The sequence below is a fragment of the Oncorhynchus mykiss genome, chromosome 7 (genome assembly GCF_013265735.2).
Source record: "Oncorhynchus mykiss isolate Arlee chromosome 7, USDA_OmykA_1.1, whole genome shotgun sequence".
NCBI classification, from domain to species: domain Eukaryota; kingdom Metazoa; phylum Chordata; class Actinopteri; order Salmoniformes; family Salmonidae; genus Oncorhynchus; species Oncorhynchus mykiss.
In genome coordinates this window covers 22693103-22716358 of record NC_048571.1, presented here as the reverse complement: position 1 = coordinate 22716358, position 23256 = coordinate 22693103, and the positions used below count along the sequence as shown (strand labels likewise).

The 23256-nt window shown below is 42.0% G+C and overlaps 1 protein-coding gene across 1 annotated transcript in view; it reads right to left on the bottom strand.

Moving 5' to 3' along the window:
• LOC110527523 overlaps window positions 1-23256 on the bottom strand; it is a 38013-nt gene that overhangs the window by 6181 nt on the left and 8576 nt on the right. Inside the window, 23 exon segments of the mRNA XM_036983009.1 lie at window positions 5130-5318; window positions 9864-10003; window positions 10203-10294; window positions 10822-11019; window positions 11162-11260; window positions 11377-11460; window positions 11601-11642; window positions 12116-12221; window positions 12318-12377; window positions 12482-12574; window positions 12718-12876; window positions 12998-13149; window positions 14888-14979; window positions 15079-15157; window positions 15288-15374; window positions 15538-15633; window positions 15868-16012; window positions 16244-16371; window positions 18441-18549; window positions 18680-18752; window positions 21208-21396; window positions 21895-22034; window positions 22234-22325. Coding sequence (XP_036838904.1) covers window positions 5130-5318; window positions 9864-10003; window positions 10203-10294; window positions 10822-11019; window positions 11162-11260; window positions 11377-11460; window positions 11601-11642; window positions 12116-12221; window positions 12318-12377; window positions 12482-12574; window positions 12718-12876; window positions 12998-13149; window positions 14888-14979; window positions 15079-15157; window positions 15288-15374; window positions 15538-15633; window positions 15868-16012; window positions 16244-16371; window positions 18441-18549; window positions 18680-18752; window positions 21208-21396; window positions 21895-22034; window positions 22234-22325 — 2644 coding nt within the window.

The following is a 23256-nucleotide window of genomic DNA, read 5'->3' as shown; positions in this document are numbered from 1 at the left end:
AGGAGGCGTAGAGCCACCTTTTGCAGCAATTACAGCTGCAAGTCTCTTGGGGTATGTCTCTATAAGCTTGGCACATCTAGCCACTGGGATTTTTGCCCATTCTTCAAGGCAAAACTGCTCCAGCTCCTTCAAGTTGGATGGGTTCCGCTGGTGTACAGCAATCTTTTAAGTCATAACACAGATTCTCAATTGGATTGAGGTCTGGACATTGACTAGGCCATTCCAAGACATTAAATGATTCCCCTTAAACCACTCGAGTGTTGCTTTAGCAGTATGCTTAGGGTCATTGTCCTGCTGGAAAGTGAATCTCCGTCCCAGTTTCAAATCTCTGGAATACTGAAAACAGGTTTCCCTCAAGATTTTCCCTGCATTTTTTAGCACCATCCATCATTCCTTCAATTCTGACCAGTTTCCCAGTCCCTGCCGATGAAAAACATCCCCACAGCATGATGTTGCCACCACCATGCTTCACTGTGGGGATGGAGTTCTCAGGGTGATGAAAGGTGTTGGGTTTGCACCAAACATAGCGTTTTCATTGATGGCCAAAAAGATACATTTTAGTCTCATCTGACCATATGTTTGGGGAGTCTCCCACATGCCTTTTGCCAAACATGTTTACTTATTTTTTTCTGGCCAAGTTTTTTCCGTAAAGCCCAGCTCTGTGGAATATACGGCTTAAAGTGGTCCTATGGACAGATACTCCAATCTCAGCTGTGGAACTTTGCAGCTCCTTCAGGGTAACCTTGTCTCTTTGTTGCCTCTCTGATTCAATGCCTCCTTGCCTGGTCCGTGAGTTTTGGTGGGCAGCCCTCTCTTGGCAGGTTTGTTGTGGTGCCATATTCTTTCCATTTTTTAATAATGGATTTAATGGTGCTCCGTGGGATGTTCAAAGTTTTAGATATTTTTTTATAACCCAACCCTGATCTCCCCAACTTTGTCCCTGACCTGTTTGGAGAGCTCCTTGGTCTTCATAGTGTCGCTTGCTTGGTGGTGTCCCTTGCTTCGTGGTGTTGCAGACTCTGGGGCCTTTCAGAACAGGTGTATACACACACACACACACAAAGATCATGTGACAGATCAAGTGACACTTGCACACAGGTGGACTTTATTTAACTAATTATATGACTTCTGAATGTAATTGGTTGCACCAGATCTTATTTAAGGGCTTCATAGTAAAGGGGGTGAATACATACGCACCACTTTTCCGTTTGGTATTTTTTTGAAACAAGTAATTTTTTTCACCACATTTGGACTATTACATGAAATCCAAATAAAAATCCATTTAAATTACAGGTTGTAATGCAACAAAATAGGAAAAATGCCACGGGGGTGAATACTTTTGCAAGGCAATGTATGTCCCCATTACCAGTAAAACATAATCAAAACCTATTTTTAACTTACTTGCAGTGCTGTTTCATTGTTCATTTGTTCAGTTGTTTCATTCTCAACCAGGATTTCATCATGCATGTCAAGCAGTGAAGTTTCAGCTCTGTCTGCCCGTGGCCTCTCTTCCTCGGTGCGCACTATCATTGTGTCTTTTTCCATCTTGTCCAGCTGTGTATGTAACATTTCACATTAACCCTGTTTCTTGTCTGCATCGAAGTAGCGGTCCTTGTACCTAGCATCGAGCATGGTGGTGACACAGTAAAGTGGCTCAGAGAGAATACCACCAAATTGCTTGTTCACAGCCTCGAGGACTTTTGTAAGTTAACCCAACGGTCTGTGTCGGCAATTTTGTTGAGCAGGCGTTTCAATACCATGACAGAGGGTATCACGTCTGCTGCAGATGCAGTTGAGCTCATTTCTCGAGTCAGTTGTTCGAATGGAGCTAGGACTGTTCATGTTTCCAAGTTTCAAACATGTTCTTAAAATGCCATTGAAATGGCAGCAGCGGTATGAAAACCAGCACATTCTTGAGCATGCAAAACAGCTTTCCTCAGTTCAAAATCCTTGTCGACACACTGTGCTGTCAGACTCATAATGCTCATGGGGCAGACGTCGCTGGTCCAAATGTCAGTCGTGAAGCTAATAGCAGTGACTCTCACGGATGTGAGTTTCAACAAGAATGTTTAACTCCGGTAGGGCAACATCTGAAAGATAGAGTCTACCGGGGCTCGACCAATCGGCGAAAGCCAACATCATCCACGACAACGCACGGTTGATTGTCAAGGGCAATGGATTCCACTATCTTGGCATTAATGGCTTTCGCCTTCTAGTGGTCTCGCTTAAATTTTCTTATCCTTTAAAACGACTGTTGGACTTGAACTTGTTTAGTTGTTGGAAGTGTACGCTTAGTATTTTCTGCTTTTGTTCTGTGTAGCACTGTATTTCTCGTGGCGTCATTACGTCATCGACCTATGTTATATAGGTATGCACATCAGCTTTGACATCGGTTTTGCACATCGGCGTTAAACTAGACATGCCGATGTTGGCCTTTTCAGCTAATATCGTCCGATTCCGAAATGCTCGCCAATATATCGTGCATCCCTAGTGTTGTTCATAATAAACATCCCCAAAGGTTTACCAGACATCATGGTCATTGAGGGGATTTTAAACAGAAAGCCTAATCTTTTCACTTCCATTTTCTGACCAACATTAGATTTTTAATTCCTATAATGTGAAATGTCTTATTATTTTGTAAACACTTATATTTGATATGTGCCTATAGTCGATGTAGGTGCCCGCGTGGAAAACTAATCTGTCTGTTCAACCTAGAGACTTTTGTTTTTGCATGAACTGCGTCTCAATACACAACATCCGCCGATGTCGGTTTACCCCATCTGCGGTGGAATCAGGCAGCTCTACAGCGGGGTGATCCCATTATGGAAAGCTGAGACTCATGGCCGTTTTAGTCTACGACAAGCTTCACGGGACTCGTTTGAAGTCCGTCCCGTCGGCATGCCGACTTTGTTTTTCTTCCCATGAAAACGTCAGTCAACTCCGAACGGTTTAAGCCAGAAACAAAATCACCCCACTATGGAAAGCTGAGACTCACACGAACGGGTCTGCTGTTTTGCTCTACGACACCCACAAGCTTAACCCCTAGGAGTCTGAGACGATATCTATAAAGCGAACATATAGAATTGTTTTATTTTGATCATAAGATTGACCAGCTATTTTTAGGACCTCTGTAGGTATACCCCCCAAAAAAACTTTAGAACTACCTCGTAAAATTTGATCTGATCTTCTTCTAAGTCACAGCAATAGACAAACAGCGTGCTTAAACTAATAACACACAAATGATGTGTGAACCACAAGTGAACCATGCCTCGAACAAAAGAGATCTCAGAAGACCTAAGATTAAGAATTGTTGACTTGCATAAAGCTGGAAAGGGTTACAAAAGTACCTCTAAAAGCCTTGATGTTCATCAGTCCACAGTAAGACGAATTGTCAATAAATGGAAAAAGTTCAGCACTGTCGCTACTCTCCCTAGGAGTGGCCGTCCTGCAAAGATGACTACAAGAGCACAGCACAGAATGCTCAATGAGGTTAAGAATAATCCTAGAGTGTCAGCTAAAGACTTACAGAAATCTCTGGAACATGGTAACATCTCTGTTAACGAGTCTACGATACATAAAACACTAAACAAGAATGGTGTTTATGGGAGGACACCACAGAAGAAGCCAGTGCTGTCCAAAAAGTTTGCAAAAGAGCACTTGGATGTTCCACAGCACTTCTGGCAAAATATTCTGTGGAAAAATTAAACTAAAGTTGAGTTGTTTGGAAGGAACACACAACACTATGTGCGGAGAAAAAACTGCCACAGAACATCAAAACCTAATTCCAACTGTAAAGTATGGTGGAGGGAGCATCGTGGTTTGGGGCTGCTTTGCTGCCTCAGAGCCTGGACAGCTTGCTATCATCAACGGAAAAATGTATTCCCAAGTTTATCAAGACATTTTGCAGGACAATGTAAGGCTATCTGTCCGCCAAATGAAGCTCAACAGAAGTTGGGTGATGCAACAGGACAACAACCCAAAACACAGAAGTAAATCAACAACAGAATGGCTTCAACAGAAGAAAATACGCCTTATGGAGTGAACCGGTAAGAGACCTGACCTCAACCCAATTTAAAATGCTTGTGGCATGACCTCAATAGCAGGTTCACACCAGACATCCTAAGAATATTGCTTAACTGAAACAGTTTTGTAAAGATTGTTGGAGTCGGCTAAACTTTGAACATTGAGATATTAAATAAATGATAGAGACAAAGCCTTGAATAGAAAGAGTTTGTAAAAAGCCAGAAGGCTTTGGAATGTGTTTGATGGAGGAGAGGAGGGCGATGTGTTGATATTGGGAAGACATATGGATATCTGTGGGTCAGGAGGTGAGGTCAGTTCCCCTTAAGGGAGTAATCAGGGTTGCTATCTGGTTACCTTCATTCCTGTGTAGAACATAAACTGTAAGGAAGAGGGGTGTCTTAAGTAGGATGTTTATATACTGTGTCTGAAATGTTTTGCTGTCTGTTTTCAGCTGTACAGAACCTTTGGGAAGAATAAACTTGGTTAAAGCTTCTCTGAAAAATAAGAACCCAACAAGATGAATGCTCCAAAAATCCTCCTGACCGTTGTGCAGGTCTGATCCGCAACCACAGAAAACGTTTGGTTGAGTTTATTGCTGCTAAAGGAGGGTCAGCCAGTTATTAAATCCAAGGGTTCACGTACTTTTCCCACCCTGCACTGTGAATGTTTACACGGTGTGTTCCATAAAAAAAAGTATAATTGAAAAAAACGTATATAATGAAAACGTATATTTCTTGTGTGTTATTAGTTTAAGCAGACTGTGTTTGTCTATTGTTGTGACTTAGATGAAGATCAGATCAAATTTGATGACCAATTTATGCAGAAATCCAGGTAATTCCAAAACAACGCAGAGCCAATTGTGCGCCGCCCTATGGGACTCCCAATCCATGATCCAGCCTGGATTCGAACCACGGTGTCTTTAGTGACGCTTCTAGCACTGAGATGCAGTGCTTTAGCCCGCTGCGCCACTCAGGAGACCAACTCATACATGGCCAAAAATAAATCAAAATGAAGTATGGTTTGAGGTGTCTGAAAAGCATTTGAGAGATATAGGAAAGCATCAGGAACAAAAAAAAAAGACTAAAAAAAGGTTGCTGGCTGCTTACCCTCTGAGGCCCTGGTGTAGAACTTTCCGAAGGCCTCGTCTTTGGGGATGTCTGGGTAGAGGAAGCAGAGTGGGTTCTCTGGGATGTTCCCAGCTGCCATCACCTTGTAGTTGCGGATGATTTTAGGTAGAGCGATGACAGACAGCTTCTTCTTGGTATAAGGCTCCACAGCATGGAATACAGGCTTATCTGTGGAACATGGGTGACAGGTACAGTTGAAGTCGGAAGTTTACATACACCTTAGCCAAATACATTTAAACTCCGTTTCATAATTCCTGGCATTTAATCCTCGTAAAAATGACCTGTCTTAGGTCAGTTAGGATCACCACTTTATTTTAAGAATGTGAAATGTCAGAATAATAGTACAGAGAATTATTTATTTCAGCATTCATTTCTTTCATCACATTCCCAGTGGGTCAGAAGTTTACATACACTCAATTAGTATTTGGTTCTTGGTAAATGTATTTGGTAATTGTTTAACTTGGGTCAAATGTTGTTTCAGGTAGCCTTCCACAATCTTCCCACAATAAGTTGAATTTTGGCCCATTCCTCCTGACAGAGCTGGTGTAACTTAGTGAGGTTTGTAGGCCTCCTTGCTCGCACATGCTTTTTCAGTTCTTCACAAATGTTCTATAGTATTGAGGTCAGGGCTTTGTGATGGCCAGTCCAATACCTTGACTTTGTTGTCCTTAAGCCATTTTGCCATAACGTTGGAAGTATGCTTGGGTCCATTTGGAAGACCCATTTACCACCAAGCTTTAACTTCCTAACTGATTTCTTGAGATGTTGCTTCCAATATATCCACATAATTTTCCTTCCTCATGATGCCATCTATCTTGTGAAGTGCACCAGTCCCTCCTGCAGCAAAGCACCCCCACAACATGATGCTGACACCCCCATGCTTCATGGTTGGGATGGTGTTTTTCGGCTAACCCGGTTTCCTCCAAGCATAACAATGGTCATTATGGCCAAACTGTTCTATTTTTGTTTCATCAGACCAGACGACATTTCTCCAAAAAGTACGATCTTTGTCCCCAGGTGCAGTTGCAAACCGTAGTCTAGCTTTTTTATGGCGGTTATGGAGCAGTGGCTTCTTGCTTGCCGAGCGGCCTTTCTGGTCATGCCGATATAGGATTCGTTTTACTGTGGATATAGATACTTTTTGTACCCGTTTCCTCCAGCATCTTCATAAGGTCCTTTGCTGTTGTTCTGGGATTGATTTGCACCTTCCGCACCAAAGACGTTCATTTCTAGGAGACAGAACGCGTCTCCTTCCTGAGCGGTATCAGGCTGCTTGGTCCTATGGTGTTTATACTTGCGTACTATTGTTTGTACAGATGAATGTGGTACCTTCAGGCATTTGGAAATTGCTCCCAAGGATGAACCAGACTTGTGGAGGTCTACAATTTTTTTTTCTGAGGTCTTGGCTGATTTCTTTTGATTTCCCCATGATGTCAAGCAAAGAGGCACTGAGTTTGAAGGTAGGCCTTGAAATATATCCATAGGTACACCTCCAATTGACTCAAATTATGTCAATTAGCCTATCAGAAGCTTCTAAAGCCATGACATCATTGTCTGGAATTTTCCAAGCTGTTTAAAGGCACAGTCAACTTAGTGTATGTAAACTTCTGACACACTGGAATTGTGATACAGTGAATTATAAGTCAAATAGTCTGTCTAAACAATTATTGGAAAAATGACTTGTGTCATGCACAAAGTAGATGTCTTAACCGACTTGCCAAAACTACAGTTTGTTAACAAGAAATTTGTGGAGTAGTTGAAAAACGAGTTTATGACTCCAACCTAACAAGCTGACGACACCGCTCGCGTTGCGTGAGCTGCAAAATAAATTTAGAGATCTATATTATTAAATTATTGAACCCACACTGCTCGCACGCGCCAACAAGCATCTGCGTTGCCAAGGGCTAAAATAGAAGTTCTATTTTTGACACAGATCGCGCTGCAAGTCCTGCCTCTCCCATCTCCTCATTGGTTTATAGAAGCAGGTACCCACGTGCCATCTCCTGATTGGTTATACCCACGTGGGTGACTGAAAGATGAATGAGTTCAGGGGCGGTAATGCACCTAATTTATGAAAGTTGCCAATCACAATATAAAGTCAAGAGAAGAAAAATCCTGGAAGGAGGAGAGATGACTAGAAATGATTCGGTTGACTGTTTTATGTGTGGATTAATTGGCGGAGTAGAGGACCTTGTGCATTTCAGGTAAACTAACAACTCAATGTTTATATCCTCTGGACAAGTTAGCTAGCAACAGCAAGCCAGCTAAATAGGACAAATTAGCTAGCAAGTGCTAGCTAACTAGCTAAATTGCCATAAATGTTTAATGCTTCTCGGCCTGTCCCCAAATTAACATAATTGGTTCAGAGTTTGTTTTGATATTTTAACCTGCGTGTCGTGATCGCTTTTGGTGTGGGGGGACAAAATACATTTATGCACGATAGCCGGTTTGGGTTCCGTGTAAGTGTATGTAAACTTCCGACTTCAACTCTATACATCTGGCGACAGGTTTAGCATTCATCTTTGCATTCTAACAGAAAGTAGGCTGGCCCTCTTTGACATCGCATTGGTCAAAACATTGCATTCTGTTAATTTATAAAGCCCTTTTGCAAAAAAAAAAAAAAAAAAACTATTTACCTAACATTGTTACTAACATATAGAAGTATGAGTTACCATACTCTGTCACAGGGATGGTTAACTCTTGAAATTCCTTCTGTCACTACAGATTTAGGATTAAACGGCTTTTAGTTGATTTGCACCTCATTTATAGAACCATTTTGAGAATAATCTACAGTTGGATGCATTGGTGGTCAGATGACACGGATGCTACACTACAGGACTGTTTTGCAAGCACAGACTGGAATACGTTCCGGGATTCATCCGCATCGAGCTAAAGGCTAGAGCTGCCGCTTTCAAGGAGTGGGACACTAATCCAGACGCTTAGAAGAAATCCCGCTATGCCCTCAGACGAACCATCAAACAAGCAAAGCGTCAATACAGGATTAAGATTGAATCATACTTCACCGGCTCTGACGCTCGTCGGATGTGTCAGGGCTTGAAAACTATTACGGACTACAAGGGGGAAACCCAGACGCGAGCTGACCAGTGACGGGAGCCTACCAGACAAGCTAAATGCCTTTTATGCTCGCTTCAAGGCAAGCAACACTGAAGTATGCACGAGAGCACCAGGTGTTCTGGATGACTGTGTGATAATGCTCTCGATAGCCGATGTGAGCAAGACCTTTAAACAGGTCAACATTCACAAGGCTGCAGGGATTACGGACGGACGGATTACCAGGACATGTACTCAAAGCATGCACGGACCAACTGGCAAGTGTCTTCAATGACATTTTCAACATGTTTCAAGCAGACCACCATAGTCCCAGAGAAGCGAAGGTAACATGCCTAAATTATTACTGTCCCATAGCACTCACGTCGGTAGCCATGAAGTGCTTTGAAAGGCTGGTCATTGCTCACATCAATAGTATCCTCCCAGATACCCTAGACTCTCTAATTTGCATACTGCCCCAACAGATCCACAGATGACGCAATTTCAATCACACTCCCCTTTCCCACCTGGACAAAAGGAACACCTATGTGAGAATGCTGTTCATTGACTACAGCTCAGCATTCAACACCATAGTGCCCACGAAGCTCATCACTAAGCTAAGGACCCTGGGACTAAACATCTCCCTCTGCAACTGGATCCAGGACTTCTTGATGGGTCGCCCCCAGGTGGTAAGGGTAGGCAACAACACGTCTGCCATGCTGATCCTTAACACTGGGGCCCCTCAGGGGTGCGTATTTAGTCCCCTCTTGTACTCCCTGTTCACCCACGATTGCGTGGCCAAACACGACTCCAATACCATCATTACGTTTGCTGACAAATCAACAGTGGTAGGCCTGACCACCAACAATGAGACAGCCTATAGGAAGGAATTCAGAGAACTGGCAGTGTGGTGCCAGGACAACAACCTCTCCCTCAATGTGAGCAAGACAAAGGAGCTGATCATGGACTACAGGAAAAGGCGGGCCGAACACACCCCCATTAACATCAACAGGGCTGTCGGGGAGCAGGTCAAGAGCGTCAAGTTCCTTGGTGTCCACATCACCAACAAACCCCCAAGCCATAAGACTGATGAACAATTAATCAAATGGCCACCCCACTATTACATTAACCCCCCCTCCATTTGTTTTGTACACTGCTGCTACTTGCTGTTTATTATCTATGCATAGTCACTTCACCCCTACCTACATGTACAAATTACCTCTAACCTGTTCCCCCGCACACTGACTCGGCACCGGTACCACCGGTACCCCCTGTATATAGCTGTGTTATTGAGTTACTTTTTTATTATTTTTTACTTTAGTCTACTTGGTAAATATTTTCTTAACTCTTCTAGAACTGCACTGTTGGTTAAGGGCTTGTAAGTAAGCATTTCACGGTAAGGTCTACACTTGCTGTATTTGACGCATGTGACAAATCAAGTTGGATTTGGTCCCTTTTGGGCAATTCAGTTTGTTGGTTGAGGACCTCTTTATTGAGAATTTAGTGTAGTGTTTTCCTATACTCCCATGCTGCCTTCTGGATTCCACCCAGTAATCCACTCTGCTAGAATAAAAAAAATAAAAAATAAACAAACACAGATTCAAATAAAACACCTTTAATTGTAAATGGCTACAGTGTGTGTCCGTGCGCAAGTGTGCTACTCACCGTTTAGGTCGTGTTCCACCCAAGTGAATGTGATGGCTCCGTCTCTGCTACTCTCACTGAAGCGCAGCAGAAACGTGCCTGGACACTTCCCAGTCAGCATGGCCTTTGCCCTCTCCTTACTCACAAAGCCCAGGATGCAACTGTAGTGGGAGAGAACAAGCAACATTTCTTTATTACTTACATTACTGTATTTGTTTTAGTAGGCAGGGACAATGCACATTGTTCATCATGGCTTTCAATCTGCCAGATGTAGCCATTCAACTAATATGTCATCCCTATAAGAGCACTAGTTATTTGCTTTGTAATTGTCAATCCCAAAAAGAGTAAAGAAAAACTCACCCATCGTTCCACAGGGACAGCAGGTGTCTCTTGATGAGGTCAAGGATGTTTTCGATCCACAGACAGAAGGGAAACCTCTTCTCACTGAGGCTCTGTAGTTGACACAAGGGAGCACTTACTCAATGTCCTCCTCATACATATATATACACACACACACACACACACACACACACACACACACACACACACACACACACACACACACACACACACACACACACACACACACACACACACACACACACACACACACACACACACACACACACACACACACACACACACACATATATATCTCTATCTATCTTTGTGAACTGTAAATATTTTAAACAAAGTACAACTTATAAAAGGATTTATATAGCATACATAAAGGCTTCACAAATCATCCTCAGGTGTATGTCATACTCTATAAATGGTGTATAAACATACATAGGACATTATGTCACATTTGGCAAGACACCATACAGTGGGAGTTGTTTTTTCCCCCTTTAAAGAGCATTATATACACGTATAGATGATTTGTGAAGCATTTATGTTTGCTACAGTATATACATCCTTTATCAGTTGTACTTTGTTTAAATTGGGACCAAATATTCTGTGTACTGTAATCCTAACCTACCTTGACAGCACCGAACATGGTCCAGGAGATAAGGCCCTCAGGATTCCTCTGTGCTTTCTGGCCCAGTAGTTTGTCAGCCAGCATGCCTAGCTGCTCATCATTGAGCCCCCTCTTGGTGACAGAGGAAAACTGCCAGCTCAGCACCTCAGACAGCTGACCCCAGGACACTGCCGGAGGGTTCAGGAAGAATTCCAGGTCCTGTTCCAACAAATCAATCATATTTATTTAAAAACTAATTTTTAAATCAAATGTTGTCATAAAGTGTTTGACAGTAAGCCAGCAAAACACCTTCAAGGCAAGGAAAAACTCCCAGGAGGAAGGAACCTTGAGAGAAGACTACCTGGGGCTCGCTGGTCAGCATGTTGTACCACAGGATGGAGGCCCAGCCACTGGGCAGCTGGCTGCAGTTGGAGATGACCACGATGGGCAGGGAGATGGTCTAAAAAGGACCAGAGGCCAGACTAAATCAAAGGCAAATTAAATAAGGCCAGAGCGCTGTTGGACCTCATAAAAATGGGAGTGTAGGCCTGAATCTCTATATTTCAGATCACTTACCCCTAGTTTGATTTCCAGACCTGACTGGCGGAGTTCCGACTCAAAGCAGATGCAGTGCAGCTCCTCTGTCACAATAAGAGGCCCCTGGAATAACATGGTCAGAAACATAATCCGCACCAGAATGTATTTAATACTCATCATGAAATTCACAAACACTGTACAGATTACATGGTCATTATAGCCCATTAAGACCAATCAGAAACCAGCTCTCTTAGGTCTGTTACCTCTTTCTTTCCTCTTCCAGTCACTCTCTGCTCTTGCAGATTCTGTGTCGAAATCAAAGAATAAACTGTAAAGCAGGGATCATCAACTACTGTAGATTCAGCTGCAGGCCGATATTTTCTTGAGAGGATGGTCAGGGTGCCGGAACATAATTACAAATCATTTGTAGACTACAAACTTACCGCAAGAAGCCCAAACAGATATCATATTTTACTATAACACAATCATATCAAACCTTGCTTACATTTGTATACGGTCACATATATTTCTTTAATATGCGTGGGAATACTTTGGAACAGATTTCCAAAATTAAAATCACTTGGAGCTGATTTGCTGGTGTTTTTACAGTAAAAAATAAATAAATACACCTTGACCGCCACTTGACCTCCAAATAAAATGACCGTCAGTTGGGGAACCCTGCTGTAAAGAGTGATGACAGTGCAGGTCCAAATGGACAAATGGGACAAGTCATTCAGACGTAGTGCCCTGTATGCCATTTGAAATGGTGCTAGCTTACCAACTGGACAAACTCTGCAGCCAAGCTTCCATTTGACTCCTCCATAACTTTTGTGTTGGTACCCAATATGTTAAACTTACGAAACCCTTTCTTTTCTGTAACATCCCTGGAGAGAAAAGAAAACGTGCATTCCCCCTTTAGTTATGTATTCACATAGCAAATTCAAGAGCAGGACAAAATAACACCACACTCCTTTACTTACTTGTCAAACAAAGCTTTCACTTTGAGTTGATAGTTGAATTCCTGGAGCTTCACAAGAAATCTAGAGGAGAGGAAATACAAATCAAAACTTAACCAGGTCTGGACAGATCCATAGGAACTACAGATGGGAAGAACTACAGACTGTGCTGTTGTGTTTGTGCTTACCTGAGCTTGACAGTGAACGGGCTCTTTGTCTGCAGCACCAGAGGTCTCTGTGGATATGTGGGCATACAGGGCTGTCTCTCTACCACCAAGGAACTAAGACACACCACAGAGACACAAGGAATTTTGAGGTGATATACTACATAGAGGCGCATATATATACAATTTAAATGATCAAAAACGGCAGCAAAAAACAGAGTGGGTGTTTAACTTCGGAATACAAGTGTGGTGTCACTCACTGTTCTAGGAGGTTCCGGAACAGTGCCAGGGCCCGCCCCTCCAGGAAGCCTTTCTGCTGTTTGATTGGGTCGTTGTCGTATGTGTACTTCTGCTCTAGTTCCTGGAGCTCCTTCAGCTGCTGCCTCACCTGCTGCAGGCTTTCTGCCACCGCTGTGAACCTACAGGGGAAGAAGAAGATGAAGCAGAATAAGAACAATACTTTATTTTGTTGGGTTCCTAAATTCATCTTTTTGCTTAATCAGACAAGAGATGCCCAAAAGAATGAACTAGTCTCCTCACCAGTTCTGCAGTTGGTCCAGACATGCGTTGGGTGGTCCTCCAATACAGGAGCTCTGCTGCCTCTTCTTCCACTCAGGCAGCTCCTCTGAGATCAAGTGTGACTGGACCGCCTCGGCCATGTTGAGCACCTCCGCCAACTGGCCAACCACTTCCTGTGGAGGCAGACAACAACATACGTAGTTATTATTTACTCTATAACCGTCATCTACTCTTCAATATGAGCATGCTGGTTATAACTAGGTAATACACTCTTAGTCATTCAGACAGACTATGATACATGGTATTCTTAGCGGTGCTTGATGCATGATTAGTCATGCTTTTTGTCATTGCATGTTTTTATTCACAGTACAATGTCATGGTAAAATTACATTGGACTGTTTAACGTCATCATGGCTAGAGGTCGACCGATTATGATTTTTCAACGCCGATACCGATTATTGGAGGACCAAAAAAAGATACCGATTAAAATCGGCCGATTTTTATATATATATATATGTAATAATGACAATTACAACAATACTGAATTAACGATGAACACTTTTATTTTAACCTAATATAACACATAAATAAAATCTATTTAGTCTCAAATAAATAATGAAACATGTTCAATTTGGTTTCAATAATGCAAAAACAGTGTTGGAGAAGAAAGTAAAAGTGCAATATGTGCCATGTAAAAAAGCTAACGTTTAATTTCCTTGCTCAGAACATAAGAAAGCTGGTGGTTCCTTATAACATGAGTCTTCAATATTCCCAGTTAAGAAGTTTAAGGTTGTAGTTATCGGAATTATGACGCGTCGACTATTTCTCTCTCTACCATTTGTATTTCATATACCTTTGACTATTGGATGTTCTAATAGGCACATAAGTATGGCCAACCTAATCTCGGGAGTTGATAGGCTTGAAGTAATAAACAGCGCTGTGCTTCAAGCATTGCTAAGAGCTGCTGGCAAACGCAGTAAAGTGCTGTTTGAATGAATGCTTACGAGCCTGCGGTTGCCTACCACCGCACAGTCAGACTGCTCTATCAAATCATAGACACACAGAAATACGAGCCTTTGGTCATTAATATTGTCAAATCCGGAAAAAATCATTTCGAAAACAAAAAACGTTTATTATTTCACTGAAATACGGAACCGTTCCGTATTTATCGAACGGATGGCAACCCTAAGTCTAAATATTGCTGTTACATTGCACAACCTTCAATGTTATGTCATAATTATGTAAAATTCTGGCAAATTAATTACGGTCTTTGTTAGGAAGAAATGCTGTGGCCAAAACTGTTGCATGTGCCATGACTCTGCTTGAACTGAACGCAAGAGAAGTGAAACAATTTCCTTAGTTAAAATAAATGCATGTTAGCAGGCAGTATTAACAAAATATGCAGGTTTAAATATATACTTCTGTGTATTGATTTTAATGAAGGCATTGATGTTTATGGTTAGGTACATTTGTGCAACGATTGTGCATTTCTCGCAGATGTGCTTTTGTTAAATCACCCGTTTGGCAAAGTTGAAGTAGGCTGTGATTTGATGATAAATTAATAGGCACGGCTTTGATTATACGCAACGCAGAACAAGCTAGTTAACCTAGTAATATCATAAAACATGTGTAGTTAACTAGTGATTATGTGAAGATTGATAGTTTGAGATAAGTTTAACGCTAGCTAGCAACTTACCTTGGCTCCTTGTAGCCACAAGGTCCTTTTGATGCTGCACTCGCGAAACAGGTGGTCAGCCTGACACGCAAACTCCTCGTGGATTGCAATGTAATCGGCCATAACCGGCATCCAAAAAGGCCAATTGTTATGAAAACTTGAAATCGGCCCTAATTAATTGGCCTTGCCGATTAATAGGTCGACCTCTAATCATGACCCATCATGACCCCTCTTACCACTCTCTTGAACTTCAGCTTGAAACACATCTCTACAATCTGCAGCTTCTCGTGTTCCAGCTGTTTGGGTGTCAGCCCGTTCATTTCATGTTCTAAAGTGGGAGAAGGAAAAACATTCACTTACTGACTAAACCTGAAACACAGACCTGTAAATAAATGATCTATTACAGATTGAGAATAAAACACCTCACCTCTGTTCTTAAGAATATTTTCCTTAAAGTCACGCTCGTCTTGAAGGTATTCCAGAGACTTTATATTCTGATCCGCTTCCTAGCAAGTGAGATAAACACGTTGGATCAGGTAGATGGCAAACCTGACATGCATGAACTGCAAATCACTGACGGAACTGTTCCACCAGGAAACAATCAACATCTAGTATATGATGGAAATGATAACTCACCTGAACCTTGTTTTTCATGTCTTTGACTTTGTTGTCCAGATTTTGCTTCTCCAGAACCATGCTGGTCTGTGTGTTTTCTCTGTCGGTCTGAAGAGGAAAATACTGTTCATTTAACTGCACAGTTAAAGCATGTAAACACTCCAATATTCAGATATGTATCATCTACAATATCTGACAGCACGGATAGAGAAAGACGTGATGGTGATTTTATTAATTACAATGTATGTCAATACAAGTTCATGCAGGGCACCTCTATGCTTTTGGCAGCAGCCAGAATCCTCCGCTCCTCCTTCAGGTTTCTGGAGATGATCATGGCCATGTGAACGGGGTCCTCCTGAAAGTGGTCCTGTGAAAGTGGGTACTTTTTTACTACAAACTCAAAAAACATTTACTGACATTGCGGTCATAAATTCCACATCAACAACTCATTCAAAATATATTTCAGGAGTTAAAAGGGGAAATTAGCAACATAATGTATAACTTTTAATTAATCATTCCTGTAACATACAAGCAATAAAGTATGGAAGGCCACTGGCAGTAAGGTCTGTCCTGAAAAGATGTAACTGAGATAATACTACACCTGGAGGTTTCCCTTGAACTTGCGGATGTTATGTTGTCGCAGGAGGTCTTTCTCCAGCGCGAAGCGGCTGTGTTGGTCATCAAGACGTGCTAAGAGATCGTGGAAGCGGACAGTGGCCAGTGATTCGTCAACAGCCACATTATCCCTATGGATTGGATCATTGACATACTGTATATCAATCTCAGAACAGCAACATTATCTCTACATAGATATGGATTCACAGGGGAATTAAGATTGGATGAACGAGATGAAATACAATAAAATACAGATATAATTGAAAAGGGTAGAGTACAGGAGAATGCCAGTCAAATAAATGGATATACAAAGATCTATTCTAACAGCAGCCTCCCTGCAGTCTTCATCCCTGCTTGCTTACCAGTCGATGCTCTCAATCCACTCGCTGAGGTACTGTCTGATGTCCATGGGGAAGGAGTCATCATAGAGCTGGTGGATCTGCTCCTGGTATTTAGGCTCCAGTAGTTTCAGCTGGCACCACTGGGCCATCTAGAACAATGAGCAATAACAGTCAACTTATTACGAAAAAGTATGTCTATGATAGAAACAGGAACCTGACTACAACATGAATAATAATTCACCTTTATATGCCTGGCATGCATCAGCTTGTTGTCCTCCCTTCCCCATGACCTCAATCTCAACACAATGGTTCTGCCCCATTTCCAAACAGTAGCTAGGTTTCCATCCAATTTGTGACAGACTTGAATGCTTACATTCAAAAATCCCCCCCCGGGATGCGTGAAGTGATATTGAACAGAGAGATCTATAATCTGAATGTAGGCATTCATTTAAGATATACAGTGCCTTGCGAAAGTATTCGGCCCCCTTGAACTTTGCGACCTTTTGCCACATTTCAGGCTTCAAACATTAAGATATAAAACTATTTTTTTGTGAAGAATCAACAACAAGTGGGACACAATCATGAAGTGGAATGACATTTATAGGATATTTCAAACTTTTTTAACAAATCAAAAACTGAAAAATTGGGCGTGCAAAATTATTCAGCCCCCTTAAGTTAATACTTTGTAGCGCCACCTTTTGCTGCGATTACAGCTGTAAGTCACTTGGGGTATGTCTCTATCAGTTTTGCACATCGAGAGACTGAATTTTTTTCCCATTCCTCCTTGCAAAACAGCTCGAGCTCAGTGAGGTTGGATGGAGAGCATTTGTGAACAGCAGTTTTCAGTTCTTTCCACAGATTCTCGATTGGATTCAGGTCTGGACTTTGACTTGGCCACTCTAACACCTGGATATGTTTATTTTTGAACCATTCCATTGTAGATTTTGCTTTATGTTTTGGATCATTGTCTTGTTGGAAGACAAATCTCCGTCCCAGTCTCAGGTCTTTTGCAGACTCCATCAGGTTTTCTTCCAGAATGGTCCTGTATTTGGCTCCATCCATCTTCCCATCAATTTTAACCATCTTCCCTGTCCCTGCTGAAGAAAAGCAGGCCCAAACCATGATGCTGCCACCACCATGTTTGACAGTGGGGATGGTGTGAGCTGTGTTGCTTTTACGCCAAACATAACATTTTGCATTGTTGCCAAAAAGTTCAATTTTGGTTTCATCTGACCAGAGCACCTTCTTCCACATGTTTGGTGTGTCTCCCAGGTGGCTTGTGGCAAACTTCAAACAACACTTTTTATGGATATCTTTAAGAAATGGCTTTCTTCTTGCCACTCTTCCATAAAGGCCAGATTTGTGCAATATACGACTGATTGTTGTCCTATGGACAGAGTCTCCCACCTCAGCTGTAGATCTCTGCAGTTCATCCAGAGTGATCATGGGCCTCTTGGCTGCATCTCTGATCAGTCTTCTCCTTGTATGAGCTGAAAGTTTAGAGGGACGGCCAGGTCTTGGTAGATTTGCAGTGGTCTGATACTCCTTCCATTTCAATATTATCGCTTGCACAGTGCTCCTTGGGATGTTTAAAGCTTGGGAAATCTTTTTGTATCCAAATCCGGCTTTAAACTTCTTCACAACAGTATCTCGGACCTACCTGGTGTGTTCCTTGTTCTTCATGATGCTCTCTGCGCTTTTAACGGACCTCTGAGACTGTCACAGTGCAGGTGCATTTATACGGAGACTTGATTACACACAGGTGGATTGTATTTATCATCATTAGTCATTTAGGTCAACATTGGATCATTCAGAGATCCTCACTGAACTTCTGGAGAGAGTTTGCTGCACTGAAAGTAAAGGGGCTGAATAATTTTGCATGCCCAATTTTTCAGTTTTTGATTTGTTAAAAAAGTTTGAAATATCCTATAAATGTCGTTCCACTTCATGATTGTGTTGTTGATTCTTCACAAAAAAATACAGTTTTATATCTTTATGTTTGAAGCCTGAAATGTGGCAAAAGGTCGCAAAGTTCAAGGGGGCCGAATACTTTCGCAAGGCACTGTACAATATACCACAACCTGCACTCACCTGGATCACTGGATCGAATCCCGGAGCTGACAAGGCAGTTAACCCACTGTTCCCCGGTAGGCCATTATTATAAAATAAGAATTGGTTGTTAACGGACTTGCCTAGTTAAATACATTATGTAACTTACCACAGCAGTATCAATATTCTTAGGACTTCCACTCCAACAATGGAGCACTGGTCCACTTTCATGCTCTTCTGGCAACATGATCATCTCGTCTTGCTGTCTAGATGGGTCACTAAAACACATTGCAAAAATAAGGGGCAATTAAGTCAGATTATGGATTATACCCAAACCAGAACATTGCAAATAAAATGTCTTCCTGTTACAGATTAAGTAACAGGAAGGGTAGCCTACTCTAAACTTACACTGACACTGATATGATATCGGTCTTTACGTATCCTGTGCCGATGGGACTCTCCACATCCATGGGCTCTGATGCTGAAAAACAAAATGGTGGACCAGATGGACGATTGGGGATGTTTATTATGAACAAAACCTCTCAAAGTAAATGCTCACTAATATATCGTGCACCCCTAGTGTTGTAAATAATAAACATCCCCAAAGGTTTACCAGACACCATGGTCATTGAGGGGATTTTAAACAGAAATAGAATGCCTAAGCTTATCACTTCTATTTTCTGATCAGAATTTTTATTCCTATAATTCTACACTGCTCAAAAAAATAAAGGGAACACTAAAATAACACATCCTAGATCTGAATGAATGAAATATTCTTAAATACTTTTTTCTTTACATAGTTGAATGTGCTGACAACAAAATCACACAAAAATTATCAATGGAAATCAAATTTATCAACCCATGGAGGTCTGGATTTGGAGTCACACTCAAAATTAAAGTGGAAAACCCCACTACAGGCTGATCCAACTTTGATGTAATGTCCTTAAAACAAGTCAAAATGAGGCTCAGTAGTGTGTGTGGCCTCCACGTGCCTGTATGACCTCCCTACAACGCCTGGGCATGCTCCTGATGAGGTGGCGGATGGTCTCCTGAGGGATCTCCTCCCAGACCTGGACTAAAGCATCCGCCAACTCCTGGACAGTCTGTTGGTGGATGGAGCGAGACATGATGTCCCAGATGTGCTCAATTGGACTCAGGTCTGGGGAACGGGCGATCCATAGCATCAATGCCTTCCTCTTGCAGGAACTGCTGACACACTCCAGCCACATGAGGTCTAGCATTGTCTTGCATTAGGAGGAACCCAGGGCCAACCGCACCAGCATATGGTCTCACAAGGGGTCTGAGGATCTCATCTCGGTACCTAATGGCAGTCAGGCGACCTCTGGCGAGCACATGGAGGGCTGTGCAGCCCCCCAAAGAAATGCCACCCCACACCATGACTGTCCCACCGCCAAACCGGTCATGCTGGAGGATGTTGCAGGGAGCAGAACGTTCTCCACGGCGTCTCCAGACTGTCACGTCTGTCACATGTGCTCAGTGTGAACCTGCTTTCATCTGTGAAGAGCACAGGGCGCCAGTGGCGAATTTGCCAATCTTGGTGTTCTCTGGCAAATGCCAAACGTCCTGCACAGTGTTGGGCTGTAAGCACAACCCCCACCTGTGGACGACGGGCCCTCATACCACCCTCATGGAGTCTGTTTCTGACCGTTTGAGCAGACACATGTACATTTGTGGCCTGCTGGAGGTCATTTTGCAGGGCTCTGTCAGTGCTCCTCCTGCTCCTCATGGCACAAAGGCGGAGGTAGCGGTCCTGCTGCTGGGTTGTTGCCCTCCTACGGCCTCCTCCACGTCTCCTGATGTACTGGCCTGTCTCCTGATAGTGTCCAGAGCATGGAGGCGCTACGCTGACAGACACAGCAAACCTTCTTGCCACAGCTCGCATTGATGTGCCATCCTGGATGAGCTGCACTACCTGAGCCACTTGTGTGGGTTGTAGACTCCATCTCATGCTACCACTAGAGTGAAAGCACCGCCAGCATTCAAAAGTGACCAAAACATCAGCCAGGAAGCATAGGAACTGAGAAGTGGTCTGTGGTCACCACCTGCAGAACCACTCCTTTATTGGGGTGTCTTGCTAATTGCCTATAATTTCCACCTGTTGTCTATTCCATTTGCACAACAGCATGTGAAATGTATTGTCAATCAGTGTTGCTTCCTTGGAGTTACATTGTGTTGTTTAAGTGTTCCCTTTATTTTTTTGAGCATTGTATAATGTGAAATCTATCATGTCTTATTATTATTTTGTAAACACTTATATTTGATATGTGCCTAGAGTCGATGTCTGTGCCCGCGTGGAAAACTAATCTGTCTGTTCAACCTAGAGACTTTTGTTTTTGCATGAACTGCGTCTCAATACACAACATCCGCCGATGTCGGTTTACCCCATCTGCGGTGGAATCAGGCAGCTCTACAGCGGAGTGATCCCATTATGGAAAGCTGAGACTCACACGAACGGGTCAGCTGTTTTGCTCTATGACGCCCACAAGCTGAACCCCTAGGAGTCTAAGGCGATATCTACAAAGCTAACATATGGAATTGTTTTATTATGGTCATAAGATGGACCATTAAGCTATTTGATTGAGTTGTAGGAACCTTGTAGGTAGTGCCAAAAAATACATACAAATTATTTGATGAAAGACTGAATTTGGCCTTACTGCTATTAGCCCATAGAAACACATTGAATAAAACATTCATACATGGCCAAAAATAAATCTAAACAAAATATGGTTTGAGGTGTCTGAAATGCATCCGAGAGATTTAGGAAAGCATCAGGAACAAAATAACAAAAAAAAGGAAATAACGGTTAAATCCTATTTATTCCATTCCATTTTTACCTCACAGTCACAGGTGACCTTCTCACGAGACCTTGTAAATAATATATGATTTGAAACAAAAAAGGGTCGCTGGCTGCTTACCCTCAGAGGCCCTGGTGTAGTACTTCCCGAAGGACTTGTCTTTGGGGATGTCTGGGTAGAGGAAACAGAGTGGGTTCTCTGGGATGTTCTCAGCTACCATCACCTTGTAGGTTTGGATGATGTCAGGCAGAGAGACGGCAGACAGCTCTTCCTTGGTGTAGGGCTCCACTGCATGGAATACAGGCTTATCTGTGGAACATGGGTGACAGGTTTTGCATTCATCTTTGCATTCTCTATCAGAAAGTAGGCTGACCCTTTTTGACATCGCATTGGTCAAAACATGGCATTCTGTTAATTTATAAAGCCCTTTTGCAAAAAAAAAAAATGCATTTACCTAACATTGTTACTAACATATAGAATATGAGATACCATACTCCGTCACAGGGATGGTTAACTCTTGAAATACCTTCTGTCACTACAGATTTAGGATAAAACGGCTTTTAGTTGATTCACACCTCATTTATGGAACCATCTTGAAAATAATCTACAGTTGGATGCATTGATGCCCTTTGCGCAATTCAGGTTGTTGGTTGAGGAACTCTTTGTTGAGAAATGTGCTTGTTTTTTATGAATGTATTTTTGGTGGAATCCACCCTGCTAAAATAAAGGTGAAATAATTTTTTTTTTTAAAACACACAAATTCAAATATAGCACCTTTAGTTGTAAATGCGCATGTGTGCTACTAACCGTTTAGGTCGTGTTCCACCCAAGTGAATGTGATGGCTCCGTCTCTGCTACTCTCACTGAAGCGCAGAAGGAACGTGCCTGGACACTTCCCAGTCAGCATGGCCTTTGCCCTCCTCTTACTCACAAAGCCCAGGATGCAACTGTAGTGGGAGAGAACAAGCAACATTTCTTTATTACTTACATTACTGTATTTGTTTTAGTAGGCAGGGACAATGCACATTGTTCATCATGGCTGTCAATGTGCCAGATGTAGCCATTCAACTAATATGTCATCGCTATAAGAGCACTAGTTATTTGCTTTGTAATTGTCAATCCCAAAAAGAGTAAAGAAAAACTCACCCATCGTTCCACAGGGACAGCAGGTGTCTCTTGATGAGGTCAAGGATGTTTTCGATCCACAGACAGAAGGGAAACCTCTTCTCACTGAGGCTCTGTAGTTGACACAAGGGAGCACTTACTCAATGTCCTCCATGTATATATATACACACACACACACACACACACACACACACACACACACACACATACATACATACATACATACATACACATATATATATATATATATACACATACATACATACATACATACATACATACATACATACATACATACATACATACATACATACATACATACATACATACATACATACATACATACATACATACATACATACATACATACATACATACATACATACATACATACATACATACATACATACATACATACATACATACATATATATACATACATACATACATACATACATACATACATACATACATACATACATACATATATATATATATATACACATACACACACATCTTTGTGAAATTTAATTATTTTAAACAAAGTACAACTTAGAAAAGGCTTTATATAGAATACATAGGCTTCATAAGCACGACATACAGTGCATTCGGAAAGTATTTAGACCCCTTGACTATTCCACATTTTGTTACACTACAGCCTTATTCTAAAATTGATTCAATCGTTTTTTTTCCCTCAATCGACACACAATACCCTATAATGACAAAGCAAAAACAGGTTTGCAGACATTTTTGCTAATTTATCTAAAAGAAAAAAACTGAAATATGACATTTACATAAGTATTGAGACCCTTTACTCAGTACTGTTACGATCTAAATAAAGAGTCAAATCTCGTGGCCGATTAGTAAAGCTCAAACCAAGTTTATTCACCCACTGAGTCAGACAGCTGAACAGACCAATACATATATTTACACAAGCACTGGTATTTAAACCTTCCTCGTATACTGAGCCTCCTCCTGACACATCTGGACAGCCAATACATCTCTTAAACTAGACAAAACATCAGTGATATCTGTCCTGACCAC